General features: G+C 47.0%; 1 protein-coding gene across 1 annotated transcript in view; it reads left to right on the top strand.

The window, feature by feature from the left end:
* The window catches only part of LOC137324060 (receptor tyrosine-protein kinase erbB-4-like), a 938,904-nt gene that overhangs the window by 616,841 nt on the left and 308,868 nt on the right, over positions 1-13,195 (top strand). Inside the window, exons 12-13 of the mRNA XM_067988230.1 lie at positions 8,185-8,384; positions 11,677-11,809. Coding sequence (XP_067844331.1) covers positions 8,185-8,384; positions 11,677-11,809 — 333 coding nt within the window. The remainder of the gene's footprint in view (positions 1-8,184; positions 8,385-11,676; positions 11,810-13,195) is intronic.

Genomic DNA, 13,195 nt, shown 5'->3' on the forward strand with positions numbered 1-13,195 from the left:
CACCCACGTGTAATCCCAGTCCTATACCATCCCCACCCACCTGTAATCCCAGTCCTATACCATCCCCACCCACGTGTAATCCCAGTCCTATACCATCCCCACCCATGTGTAATCCCAGTCCTATACCATCCCCACCCATGTGTAATCTCAGTCCTATACCATCCCCACCCATGTGTAATCCCAGTCCTATACCATCCCCACCCACCTGCAATCTCAGTCCTATACCATCCCTACCCATGTGTAATCCCAGTCCTATACCATCCCCACCCATGTGTAATCCCAGTCCTATACCATCCCCACCCACGTGTAATCCCAGTCCTATACCATCCCCACCCATGTGTAATCTCAGTCCTATACCATCCCTACCCATGTGTAATACCAGTCCTATACCATCCCTACCCCCCTGTAATCCCAGTCCTATACCATCCCTACCCATGTGTAATCTCAGTCCTATACCATCCCCACCCATGTGTAATCCCAGTCCTATACCATCCCCACCCATGTGTAATCCCAGTCCTATACCATCCCCACCCATGTGTAATCCCAGTCCTATACCATCCCTACCCACGTGTAATCCCAGTCCTATACCATCCCTACCCATGTGTAATCCCAGTCCTATACCATCCCCACCCATGTGTAATCCCAGTCCTATACCATCCCCACCCATGTGTAATCCCAGTCCTATACCATCCCTACCCACGTGTAATCCCAGTCCTATACCATCCCCACCCACGTGTAATCCCAGTCCTATACCATCCCCACCCACCTGTAATCTCAGTCCTATACCATCCACACCCACGTGTAATCCCAGTCCTATACCATCCCCACCCATGTGTAATCCCAGTCCTATACCATCCCCACCCATGTGTAATCCCAGTCCTATACCATCCCCACCCATGTGCAATCCCAGTCCTATACCATCCCCACCCATGTGTAATCCCAGTCCTATACCATCCCCACCCATGTGTAATCCCAGTCCTATACCATCCCCACCCACCTGTAATCCCAGTCCTATACCATCCCCACCCACGTGTAATCGCAGTCCTATACCATCCCCACCTATGTGTAATCCCAGTCCTATACCATCCCCACCCATGTGTAATCCCAGTCCTATACCATCCCCACCCACGTGTAATCCCAGTCCTATACCATCCCCACCCATGTGTAATCTCAGTCCTATACCATCCCTACCCATGTGTAATACCAGTCCTATACCATCCCTACCCCCCTGTAATCTCAGTCCTATACCATCCCCGCCTATGTGTAATCCCAGTCCTATACCATCCCCACCCATGTGTAATCTCAGTCCTATACCATCCCTACCCATGTGTAATACCAGTCCTATACCATCCCTACCCCCCTGTAATCCCAGTCCTATACCATCCCTACCCATGTGTAATCCCAGTCCTATACCATCCCCACCCATGTGTAATCTCAGTCCTATACCATCCCTACCCATGTGTAATACCAGTCCTATACCATCCCTACCCCCCTGTAATCTCAGTCCTATACCATCCCCACCCATGTGTAATACCAGTCCTATACCATCCCTACCCCCCTGTAATCCCAGTCCTATACCATCCCTACCCATGTGTAATCCCAGTCCTATACCATCCCTACCCATGTGTAATCTCAGTCCTATACCATCCCTACCCATGTGTAATACCAGTCCTATACCATCCCTACCCCCCTGTAATCCCAGTCCTATACCATCCCTACCCATGTGTAATCCCAGTCCTATACCATCCCCACCCACGTGTAATCCCAGTCCTATACCATCCCCACCCACCTGTAATCTCAGTCCTATACCATCCCCGCCTATGTGTAATCCCAGTCCTATACCATCCCCACCCACGTGTAATCCCAGTCCTATACCATCCCCGCCTATGTGTAATCCCAGTCCTATACCATCCCCACCCACGTGTAATCCCAGTCCTATACCATCCCCACCCACGTGTAATCCCAGTCCTATACCATCCCCGCCTATGCGTAATCCCAGTCCTATACCATCCCCGCCTATGTGTAATCCCAGTCCTATAACATCCCCACCCATGTGTAATACCAGTCCTATACCATCCCCACCCCCCTGTAATCCCAGTCCTATACCATCCCCACCCATGTGTAATACCAGTCCTATACCATCCCCACTCACCTGTAATCCCAGTCCTATACCATCCCTACCCACGTGTAATCCCAGTCCTATACCATCCCCACCCATGTGTAATCCCAGTCGTATACCATCCCCACCCACCTGTAATCCCAGTCCTATACCATCCCCACCCACGTGTAATCCCAGTCCTATACCATCCCTACCCACTTGTAATCCCAGTCCTATACCATCCCTACCCACTTGTAATCCCAGTCCTATACCATACCCACCCATGTGTAATCTCAGTCCTATACCATCCCCACCCACCTGTAATCTCAGTCCTATACCATCCCCACCCACCTGTAATCTCAGTCCTATACCATCCCCACCCACGTGTAATCCCAGTCCTATACCATCCCTACCCATGTGTAATCCCAGTCCTATACCATCCCCACCCACGTGTAATCTCAGTCCTATACCATCCCTACCCACGTGTAATCCCAGTCCTTTACCATCCCTACCCACCTGTAATCCCAGTCCTATACCATCCCCACCCACCTGTAATCCCAGTCCTATACCATCCCTACCCATGTGTAATCCCAGTCCTATACCATCCCCACCCACCTGTAATCCCAGTCCTATACCATCCCTACCCACGTGTAATCCCAGTCCTATACCATCCCCACCCACCTGTAATCCCAGTCCTATACCATCCCTACCCACGTGTAATCCCAGTCCTTTACCATCCCTACCCACCTGTAATCCCAGTCCTATACCATCCCCACCCACCTGTAATCCCAGTCCTATACCATCCCTACCCACGTGTAATCCCAGTCCTTTACCATCCCTACCCACCTGTAATCCCAGTCCTATACCATCCCCACCCACCTGTAATCCCAGTCCTATACCATCCCTACCCATGTGTAATCCCAGTCCTATACCATCCCCACCCACGTGTAATCCCAGTCCTATACCATCCCCACCCATGTGTAATCCCAGTCCTATACCATCCCCACCCATGTGTAATCCCAGTCCTATACCATCCCCACCCATGTGTAATCCCAGTCCTATACCATCCCTACCCATGTGTAATCCCAGTCCTATACCATCCCCACCCATGTGTAATCCCAGTCCTATACCATCCCCACCCACGTGTAATCCCAGTCCTATACCATCCCCACCCATGTGTAATCCCAGTCCTATACCATCCCCACCCACGTGTAATCTCAGTCCTATACCATCCCCACCCATGTGTAATCTCAGTCCTATACCATCCCCACCCATGTGTAATCCCAGTCCTATACCATCCCCACCCCCCTGTAATCTCAGTCCTATACCATCCCCACCCCCCTGTAATCTCAGTCCTATACTATCCCTACGCATGTGTAATCCCAGTCCTATACCATCCCTACCCACGTGTAATCCCAGTCCTATACCATCCCTACCCATGTGTAATCCCAGTCCTATACCATCCCCACCCATGTGTAATCCCAGTCCTATACCATCCCCACCAATGTGTAATCCCAGTCCTATACCATCCCCACCCATGTGTAATCCCAGTCCTATACCATCCCTACCCATGTGTAATCCCAGTCCTATACCATCCCCACCCATGTGTAATCCCAGTCCTATACCATCCCCACCCATGTGTAATCCCAGTCCTATACCATCCCCACCCATGTGTAATCCCAGTCCTTTACCATCCCCACCCATGTGTAATCCCAGTCCTATACCATCCCCACCCATGTGTAATCTCAGTCCTATACCATCCCCACCCATGTGTAATCTCAGTCCTATACCATCCCCACCCATGTGTAATCCCAGTCCTTTACCATCCCCACCCATGTGTAATCCCAGTCCTATACCATCCCTACCCATGTGTAATCTCAGTCCTATACCATCCCTACCCATGTGTAATCCCAGTCCTATACCATCCCCACCCATGTGTAATCCCAGTCCTATACCATCCCCACCCATGTGTAATCCCAGTCCTATACCATCCCTACCCACGTGTAATCTCAGTCCTATACCATCCCTACCCACGTGTAATACCAGTCCTATACCATCCCTACCCATGTGTAATCCCAGTCCTATACCATCCCCACCCATGTGTAATCTCAGTCCTATACCATCCCCACCCATGTGTAATCCCAGTCCTTTACCATCCCCACCCATGTGTAATCTCAGTCCTATACCATCCCCACCCATGTGTAATCCCAGTCCTTTACCATCTGGTGCACTGAGCACAGCTACAATTGGGTCACTTTTGCTGATGTTGCTCATGTCCCAGCAAAAATTAAAAAAAACTCCCCGAGCTGTTTGTAAGTGGTGCTATTTTCTGGTTAGCCATTTGGTATTTTCTCTCCTTTCACCACTGCACTGTCGGATGAGACGTTAAACCAAGACCCCATCTGCCCTCTCATGTGAACGTAAAAGATCCCATGGCTCTATTCGAAGAAGACCAGGGGAGTTCTCCCCGGTCTCCTGGCCAATATTTATCCCTCAACCAACATCACTAAAATCAAATTATCTGGTCATTATCACATTGGATGCTTGTGGGATCTTGCTGTGTGCAAATTGGCTGCCGCATTTCCTACATTACAACAGTGACTACACCTCATTGGCTGTAAAGCGCTTTGGGAGACGTCTGGAGGTCCTGAAAGGTGCTATATAAATGCAAGTCTTTCTTTCTTTAGTGAATAGCCTTGCTGTTTGCACCCACTGTCAATATCGGCATTCCCTGTACTGATGCAGAGTGAAGCTTTCTCTACAGTCCTTCACCACCACACATCAGCCCATAGCTCAGAAGGTGGCGACAAGCAGTTTAAGAGTTAACCCCATATTCTATGCTTTTGGATATGGTGGACTCATTTCCAGATAAGGTGGGAAAACTGAGTCACCCTTACTTCTCCTAGGACTCTAAACGGACACTGCATCTTTCTGTTTCAAGGTGTACTCCGACAGTAACAGTGTGCTATGTTCATGCCCATACTTTTCATCCTTTGCACATTTAGCTCTAATGAGCCTATGGGCTGCTGTCAGTGAGATCGTTCACTTTGGGACAGCTGTTCCCCTGGGCCAACATGGGTACATTATTATCGTAACGTTTAGCAATTTCTCAGCCTCGGGGGGCATGAGCTGAAACCTCACAAAACGGCTGGCCCAGTCAGTGGAGAAATGCCTGGAGTTTTTCACAGAATCATAGAATGGTTACAGCACCAGCGCAGAAGGAGGCCGTTCGGCCCATCGAGCCCGTGCAGGCTCTTTGTAAGAGCAATCCAGTTAGTCCCATTCCCCCGCTCTTTCCCCGTAGCCCTGCAATTTTTTTTCCCTTCAAGTATTTATCCAGTTCCTTTTTGAAAGTCATGATTGAATCTGCTTCCACCACCCTTTCAGGCAGCGCATTCCAGATCAGCTACTCGCTGCGTAAAAAAGATTTTCCTCATGTCGCCTTTGGTACTTTTGCCAATCTCCTTAAATCTGTGTCCTCTGGTTCTCGACCCTTCCACCAATGGGAACAGTTTATCCTTATTTACTTTATCTAAACCCTTCATGATTTTGAACACCTCTATCAAATCTCCTCTCGACCTTCTTTGCTGTAAGGAGAACAACCCCATTGAGAACAACTCATTGAGAAAACCAAGGTGATGGAACAAGGGCCACTGTGCAGGGGCATCACCACGGGGTGAAAAGAGTAAAAGAAGAGGCAATAAATCGGGGGGGGGGGGGTGGGGGGTGTTGGTTAGGTGACACCACGCAGGAGAACAGGAAGACTTGGAGGGGGTTGGAGGTTGGGGGGTGGGGAGGGGGCATGTTGAATGATTTATTCGCATTGTAGGAGAAATAAGAACATTAAGCTGATGGGGTACTGACCATAGTATAGTATCAATAAAATAGCAGAAAACTTACCAGCAGTCTAAGGGTTGATCTATCTATTAACATTGAAAATCTTATGTCCGTGCTGACAACTTTTCCATTATAAATCCCAAGCCCCCATTTATAATGTAATTACAGCCTCCTGCCACTGGCGTCCTGTGTGCAATTCCACAAGAGGGCAACTCGTCATTCATTATAAATATTTGGGTGCTCCAGGGCAAATTTGGAGAACTAGATAAAACTGGCCCAGGCTCAATCCCTCAAAGCCCCATACAGCCAGTGGGAAGGGAGAAGCCTGGCTGATATCTGGCCCATTGATTGAATGGATGGTATTCTAATCCACCCCTCCCCCACCCCTCAAAATACAATGGCCCTGAAATTACACGATGGAATATTAGCGTACGACTGCTTAATGCATTCATGATTAATGGGTTAACTCCTCCATTAAAATAGCGGAGAGAAAAATTGCAAACCAACACATTAATGATTTGTGAGGTGAGGTCCTAACAATGTCATTCCAGGGCCACACTAATCATTAGAGGAAGAGGAGGAAAATGACAAGTCTTTCCATATGTTATCTTTCACAGTCAGCCTTACCGAACGGAGGGGCGTCTGCAATGGAATCAGGGTTAGGCAAAGCAAGAAACAAGCCTTTAGCTCCAAGGGTTGACTTGACTGTTGTATTCTAAAGCTCCCTTGTCATCCTTCCAGTTGTTTCGAGCGACTAATTACAAGTTAGCAAACTGGCCAGCAGAATGAGATCATTGCATTGCCCCAACACACGTGCACCCTGTAGAACTCCGTGTGATGTCAAAATGACATGTTGCCTTTTGGAAATGCCCTGAGCTATTGCATGCTGTTAAAATAATGATGCAGACACCAACTGATGGGATGGGATGGGATGGCTGCAAGCTTCCACACAATATGTATTTTCTTTCTCAATTCAGTTAATTACAGTACTTGCTTTAATTGCAGGGTTTTTTTAGCATTTCTCAAAGGAATACAGACGAGATCACACCATGTACATCCAGCTTCTTGCCCCAATTATTCACCATGGGCTTGCAGATCCTGGGGTTACATACAATCAATGTCACATGCACTGTTAGGAGTGAAATGCTTTCTTTTGACAGGGACTTCCTACTAGAACCAGGTCCTTCAACACAAAAAAACAGACAAAAGAGTGCACTATCAATAGCAAGCTGCTTTCGACAGCAGCTCCCAAACCCGTAACCTCTACCACCTAGAAGCACAAGGGCAGCAGGTGCATGGGAACAACACCACCTGCACGTTCCCCTCCAAGTCACACACCATCCTGACTTGGAAATATATCGCCGTTCCTTCATTGTCGCTGGGTCAAAATCCTGGAACTCCCTTCCTAACAGCACTGTGGGAGAACCGTCACCACACGGACTGCAGCGGTTCAAAAAGACGGCTCACCACCACCTTCTCAAGGGCACTTAGGGATGGGCAATAAATGCTGGCCTCGCCAGCGACGCCCACATCCCGAGAATTCATTTTTAAAAAGTTACGTTGTACAGCAACTATAGTAATGCTTATTAGCACAGTGGAAGGGGGTGACTGGGTGGTGCAGTGGATTGGACGCTGACCTTTCACCTCTGGGACCTGGGTCCAAACTATCCAAGAACGATGGGATGAAAGTCACCTCGGATATAAGGGTCATTCATGGAATGAGTTGGGGGTGGGGTGAGGTTTCTATCCAGTTCCTAGCGGGCGTAGTATCAAAACTGCCTCTAACTCACTCAGTATTGGCAATCTCACTCAGGCTGATGTGGTCAAATTGTTGCACTAGTACAGCTGGGGCTGCACTTCTGAGGCTGGAGTTGAGAGACTTCGGGGCTGAGCAGAGAGCAGCTTGATGCTGAGTCTGGAAGCTCGAAATGTACAGCATTGCATTCACTTTTCTCATGTTGAAAAGCACCCTATTTACAGCAAAAGAAAACTGAGTAAAACTATTACAGTGCAGACAGCAACGGTCTGGTTTTCCAAAGCCGTGCGACTGGTGCGCGGTCTCACCGGCTGGCTGCACCTACTGAGGAATCAGGGGCATGGGATGGTAAATGATGGGCAGTGCACCCATGACTTCCTGATAGGCATGGCCATCAGCCGAGGCTCCCAGCCAGAACTGGAAAATCATGTGGTGAATGTGTGACAGTCGTGTGTTCTAATCAACCAAGTATATATTTTTTTCCCCATTGCAGTGGGATCTCCCTGCTGATTCTGAAACAACAGTGGATAACATCCCTTCACTTCCAGTCCTTGATGGAAATCAGTGCAGGCAATGTGTATGTGTCTGACAACCCCAACCTGTGCTATTATCATACAGTCAACTGGACCGTGCTCTTCAGAACCAGCTTTCAGAAACCAGTCATAAAGAACAACAGAAATTCACAGAACTGCAGTAAGTAGCACCAGCCAGGGTAAGGGCATTCCCTGCAGGAGGGGCCAATTTTAACCTAACCCGCCCGTCAGGAAACTGACGGGATTGGGTGCGATGCTGGTTTTATACCCAGCCTGATTTTACTCTCCATTGAAGTCACTGGAGAGTAATATTGGGCGGGATGTCAAACCAGCGTTCCACCCGATCCCGTGGGATTCCCGCCCAACGAGTTAGGTTAAAATTACCCCCAATGTTTCTGTCCGCCTCATTCTACCCTGTTGTATATCTGTTGCACTTTCAATTATCTTTTTATGGACTATATGAATGCAGGGATGTGCTTTATCAGCAATTGCGACTTGAAGGGGATTATACTGAAAAGGGAATGAGAAAACAGACCAGGGACACAATATTCCTTTGCAGGGTGTATACCAGCAGCTGATCCAATAATACTCAATTCATGCTCTTCCACATGGACTTTTCAATATGTCTTGGTGCAGTGTAGAAGGCGGGGCGTTTGGTGACTGATACCACGTGCAGTACATTGGGTTTTGATGGTATTGTTTGAGCAAAATCTTGTCAATTTATAATGCTTCTTATGATAGCAAATGCAGCAATTTTGACTTAAGATGAATCAAAAGCTTTGGCGATTTGAATTGTTACTTGGCTATCCAAACAGAGACATGCCAGACATGAACCCGTTTAGCTATGCAGGCGTTTGTAGCCCTGAGAGAAGTTAGCTTGGGATTAACTAGCTTGAAATGATCTATTTCCGCAGAATTTACTGTTGCGCTAGGATTTTTGTTATTTTCGTGGAACAAGAAGTGGGAGGACATTGATGTCAAGAATGTGTTCTACTCCTTCATGCACTTCTGATAAAATAAACCACTTTCTGTCCACTATCTTTTCCACACCGTTCACCTGACGAAGGAGGAAGCCTCCGAAAGCTTGTGGAATTTAAAATAAATTTGTTGGACTATAACTTGGTGTTGTAAAATTGTTTACAATTGTCAACCCCAGTCCATCACCGGCATCTCCACATCCTGTCAAGACAGCGTGTGATCACAGTCGCTGGTGTACACAAGAGTTCGATGATTCCCAGGTCACACTAACATTTAGTCGGCAGTAAAGGCTCGCTCTGCAAGATGGGAGACGTGAGGACTGCATATGGGGACTGACCAATATCACTGAACCCAAGAGTATATCTCGTGTAAAAAAAAAACCCAAATTAATAACAAGATAATTGATTCATTTAACTGACGTGTGATATGTCTTGTGATATAGTCCCTGTGATGTGGGCACTGTAAGGTGATCAGAATTCAGTCTGCAGTGGATTAGCAGTAGCTAACACTCCTCAGCTAGAATTGCATATACCCTGAAGGTGATGAGTAAAATGAGGTATTTCATTGGGGCAGAAAATGCTCCCGAGCAGTGAACCAACAGTGCTCGCCACTCCATAGATTTATACTAACCCACTGACTTACCGCGGTCTTTACTGGGAGCACTTCCTCAACTGGGAAGTGGAGAAGAGCCCAATGTTAGTTCAAGCGAAGCTAGGAAGTGAGAGGATTACTCACTCCCCCCCGATTAATCAGATCGCAGCATTTTTGAGCGGCTGCGAACGGTTTCTGCAGGCTGGAATGTTAAATCCAGGAAGTGAAAGATACAACACTAAAATCATTTGTAAAAACAATGATAGACAGCGAAAAAAGAGAAGGTAAGAAATAATTGAATTAAATGAAAGATACAGAAGGGAAAAGTAAAAAAAAAGTTTTAATTTTTTAATTTTTAAAATATTGATTTTAATGACCAAAAACTATTAAAATAATCACAAAACTCCACATTTTTAAAAGTTAATTTTTAGTTGCTTGGCAGTCATTAAAAACTTAGTCTAGACCTGGTATTTTTAAGCGTACCTGTTTTGTAGCGATATAAATTACTTTCCAGCTGGGCAGATGAGCAAGTTGGCGCTTTTTCAATGATTTCACTGGTTCCAGCCGGCATACTGTGCACAGTTTTGGTCTCCTTATCTAAGGAAGGATATGCTTTCCTTAGAGGCGGTGCAACGAAGGTTCACTAGGTTAGTTCCTAGGATGAGAGGGCTGTCCTACAAGGAGAGATTGAGTAGAATGGGCCTATACTCTCTGGAGTTTAGAAGAATGAGAGGTGATCTCATTGAAACATATAAGATTCAGAGGGGGCTTGACAGGGTAGATGCTGAGAGAGGCTGGAAAGTCTAGAACTCGGGGGCATAGTCTCAGGATAAGGGGTCGGACATTTAAGACTGAGATGAGGAGGAATTTCTTCACTCAGAGGGTTGTGAATCTTTGGAATTCTCTACCCCAGAGGGCTGTGGATGCTGAGTCATTGAGTATATTCAAGGCTGTGATCGATAGATTTTTGGACTCTAGGGGAATCAAGGGATATGGGAATTGGGTGGGAAAGTGGAGTTGAGGTCAAGGATCAGCCATGGTCTTATTGAATGGCAGAGCAGGCTTGAGGGGCCGGATGGCCTACTCCTGCTCCTATTTCTTATGTTCTTATCTTATGTTCTTAAGATGCATGCGCCATATGATTCATACCCTTACAAACTGATTGAGTGGGCACAGCCGGGAAAAGACAAAATGGTAGAGCAAAGCCGGAATGGTGGGACTGTGTATTGTAGCAGTACCGTGACAGCAGGAAGACTGTTGTGAGAAGTGGCAGAGGGTTGACCGTGTTGGTGAGGTCTGTGGCAAGTCTGGCTTATGAGGAGTGACTGACAAAGATCACACAGAACAAGAAGCAGTACTGTGAGTAAGACTAGTTTGCAGTGACCATCAACAGTTTTGTTTGTGTTTAGAATCAATCTCACTTTTATTATTGTACTTATTACATAGTAATAAAAGAATTCATAATAAGGAACAATGGAACAGGAATCTTAAGCTGCTCGTGACCCTGACCATAACTTGCAACTTTGCTGCTTCAATGGATTATTAGGTCAGCCACTCGTACATATAAGTTGCACCCCACAGATTCTCATGCTGTACCTTCCATATCATCTGCCCCCTTACTTTTCTCACAATCTATATTCCATATCTTTCATTAGCTCATATTTTGAATTCGAGTTAGAATGGATCTTCCCACATTGTTTTTTTGGGACCTGTGTTAAGAAACATGTCACAGAGAGGGCCTGGTGTGAGTTTCCATTAAAGGGGAGGCCGCAAGCAGTGTGAATGTCACTCTGCACATTGGTGGGGGCTGATTATAAAGTTGACTGTTGTGGATGCTGGTAACTAAGCAGGTTTATTGAGTGAGACCCTTGTTTCTTTCCCAGCTTCTGACAGGATGATGTGTGACGCCCTGTGTTCTGATGATGGATGTTGGGGTCCAGGCCCGAACCAGTGCCTGTCGTGCAGATTCTTCCATAGGGGCAGGACCTGCATTGAATTCTGTAACTTGTATGAAGGGTAAGTCTGAAAAAAAATGTTTCTTGCTGCCTCAATTGGTAAAATCAACATGTAACTGAAAGAAAGACTTGCATTTATATAGCACCTTTCATAACCTCAGCACATCCCAAAGCCCTTTACAGCCAATGAAGTACAGTCACTGTTATAGTGTAGGAAACACAGCAGCCAATTTGCAAGGTCCCACAAACAACAATGTGATAATGACAAACATTGGCTAGGACACCAGGGAGAACTCCCCTGTTCTATCTTCAAATAGCACCATGGGAACTTTTACTTTTACCTAAGAGAGTAGACAGGGCCTCAGTTTAACATTTCACCTGAAAGGCAGCACTCCCTCAGTACTAGCACTGGAGTGTCAGCCTAGATGATGTGCTCAAGTTTCTAGAGCAGGATGTGAACCCACAACCTTCTAACTCACAGACAAGAGTGCTACCCACTGAACCACAGCTGTCACAGATGGCTGAGTTTACTCCATTTCTCTGGGAGCTCTGCCAATCTCCTGCCAAAATGATGTCAGGAGACTGGGAGAAGCCCCCCATGGAATTTCAAGGTCATTGTCTGCTGGAGAGGATAATGGGGAAAGAAAGGGCTGCAAAAGATAGTCTCATATCGTCCGTTGACCTCTCCTCTCAAAGTACTCTGAGACAGGACCGTTTTCCACTGCCAGAGACAAACGTAAAGACAAAAGATATTGATAGCACCAGGCAAGTGCACTTGATCCATGTCCCACTCATTCCACATAGTCATGGCAGGATAGCATCAGGGCACAGGACTCATGGCTGGAAGACTTGGGCAGTTTCAGCAGTTCCATGAGAATGATGGCGTCTGGACACAGACACCATCATTTGTGATGTTTGGAGGATCAGAATGTGAAGTCCAACAGCTGTGGTCTTTTTACCTTTTTGTTCAACATCTACATCAGAGGCCCCACATTACTACCAGATCTCACGGACATCGCTAAATCCTGAATGATCTTCACAGTCCTGAGGTAGTTGCCTTTAACCCTCTCCTTTTTTTCTCATCCCGACCCTCTGTGACTCATTTCTCACCAGTCGTTAATTCTTACGTTGGAGGGGTAAAGGGACAAGCACAAGACGCTGAATGGACGTTCTCACATTTTCTTGTTTTAATTCATCTCTTTCACTGTTTTCAACCTTGGTGCATTATATCCTCATCCTGTACCACAAGCCCTTTCCTGCTGAATGGACGCTGTCCCAGCACTGTGGGTCTTTTCCTACACTGTGGGTCTCATCCAGTACTACCAGCATCGCCCTACAGATTGGACCTCGTCCTCCACCGTGGGCCTCTTCTTGCACAGTGAGCTGTCTCCTCCACCGTGGGCCTCTTCTTGCACAGTGAGCTGTCTCCTCCACCGTGGGCCTCTTC

The sequence above is a fragment of the Heptranchias perlo genome, chromosome 7 (genome assembly GCF_035084215.1).
Source record: "Heptranchias perlo isolate sHepPer1 chromosome 7, sHepPer1.hap1, whole genome shotgun sequence".
Taxonomy (NCBI): domain Eukaryota; kingdom Metazoa; phylum Chordata; class Chondrichthyes; order Hexanchiformes; family Hexanchidae; genus Heptranchias; species Heptranchias perlo.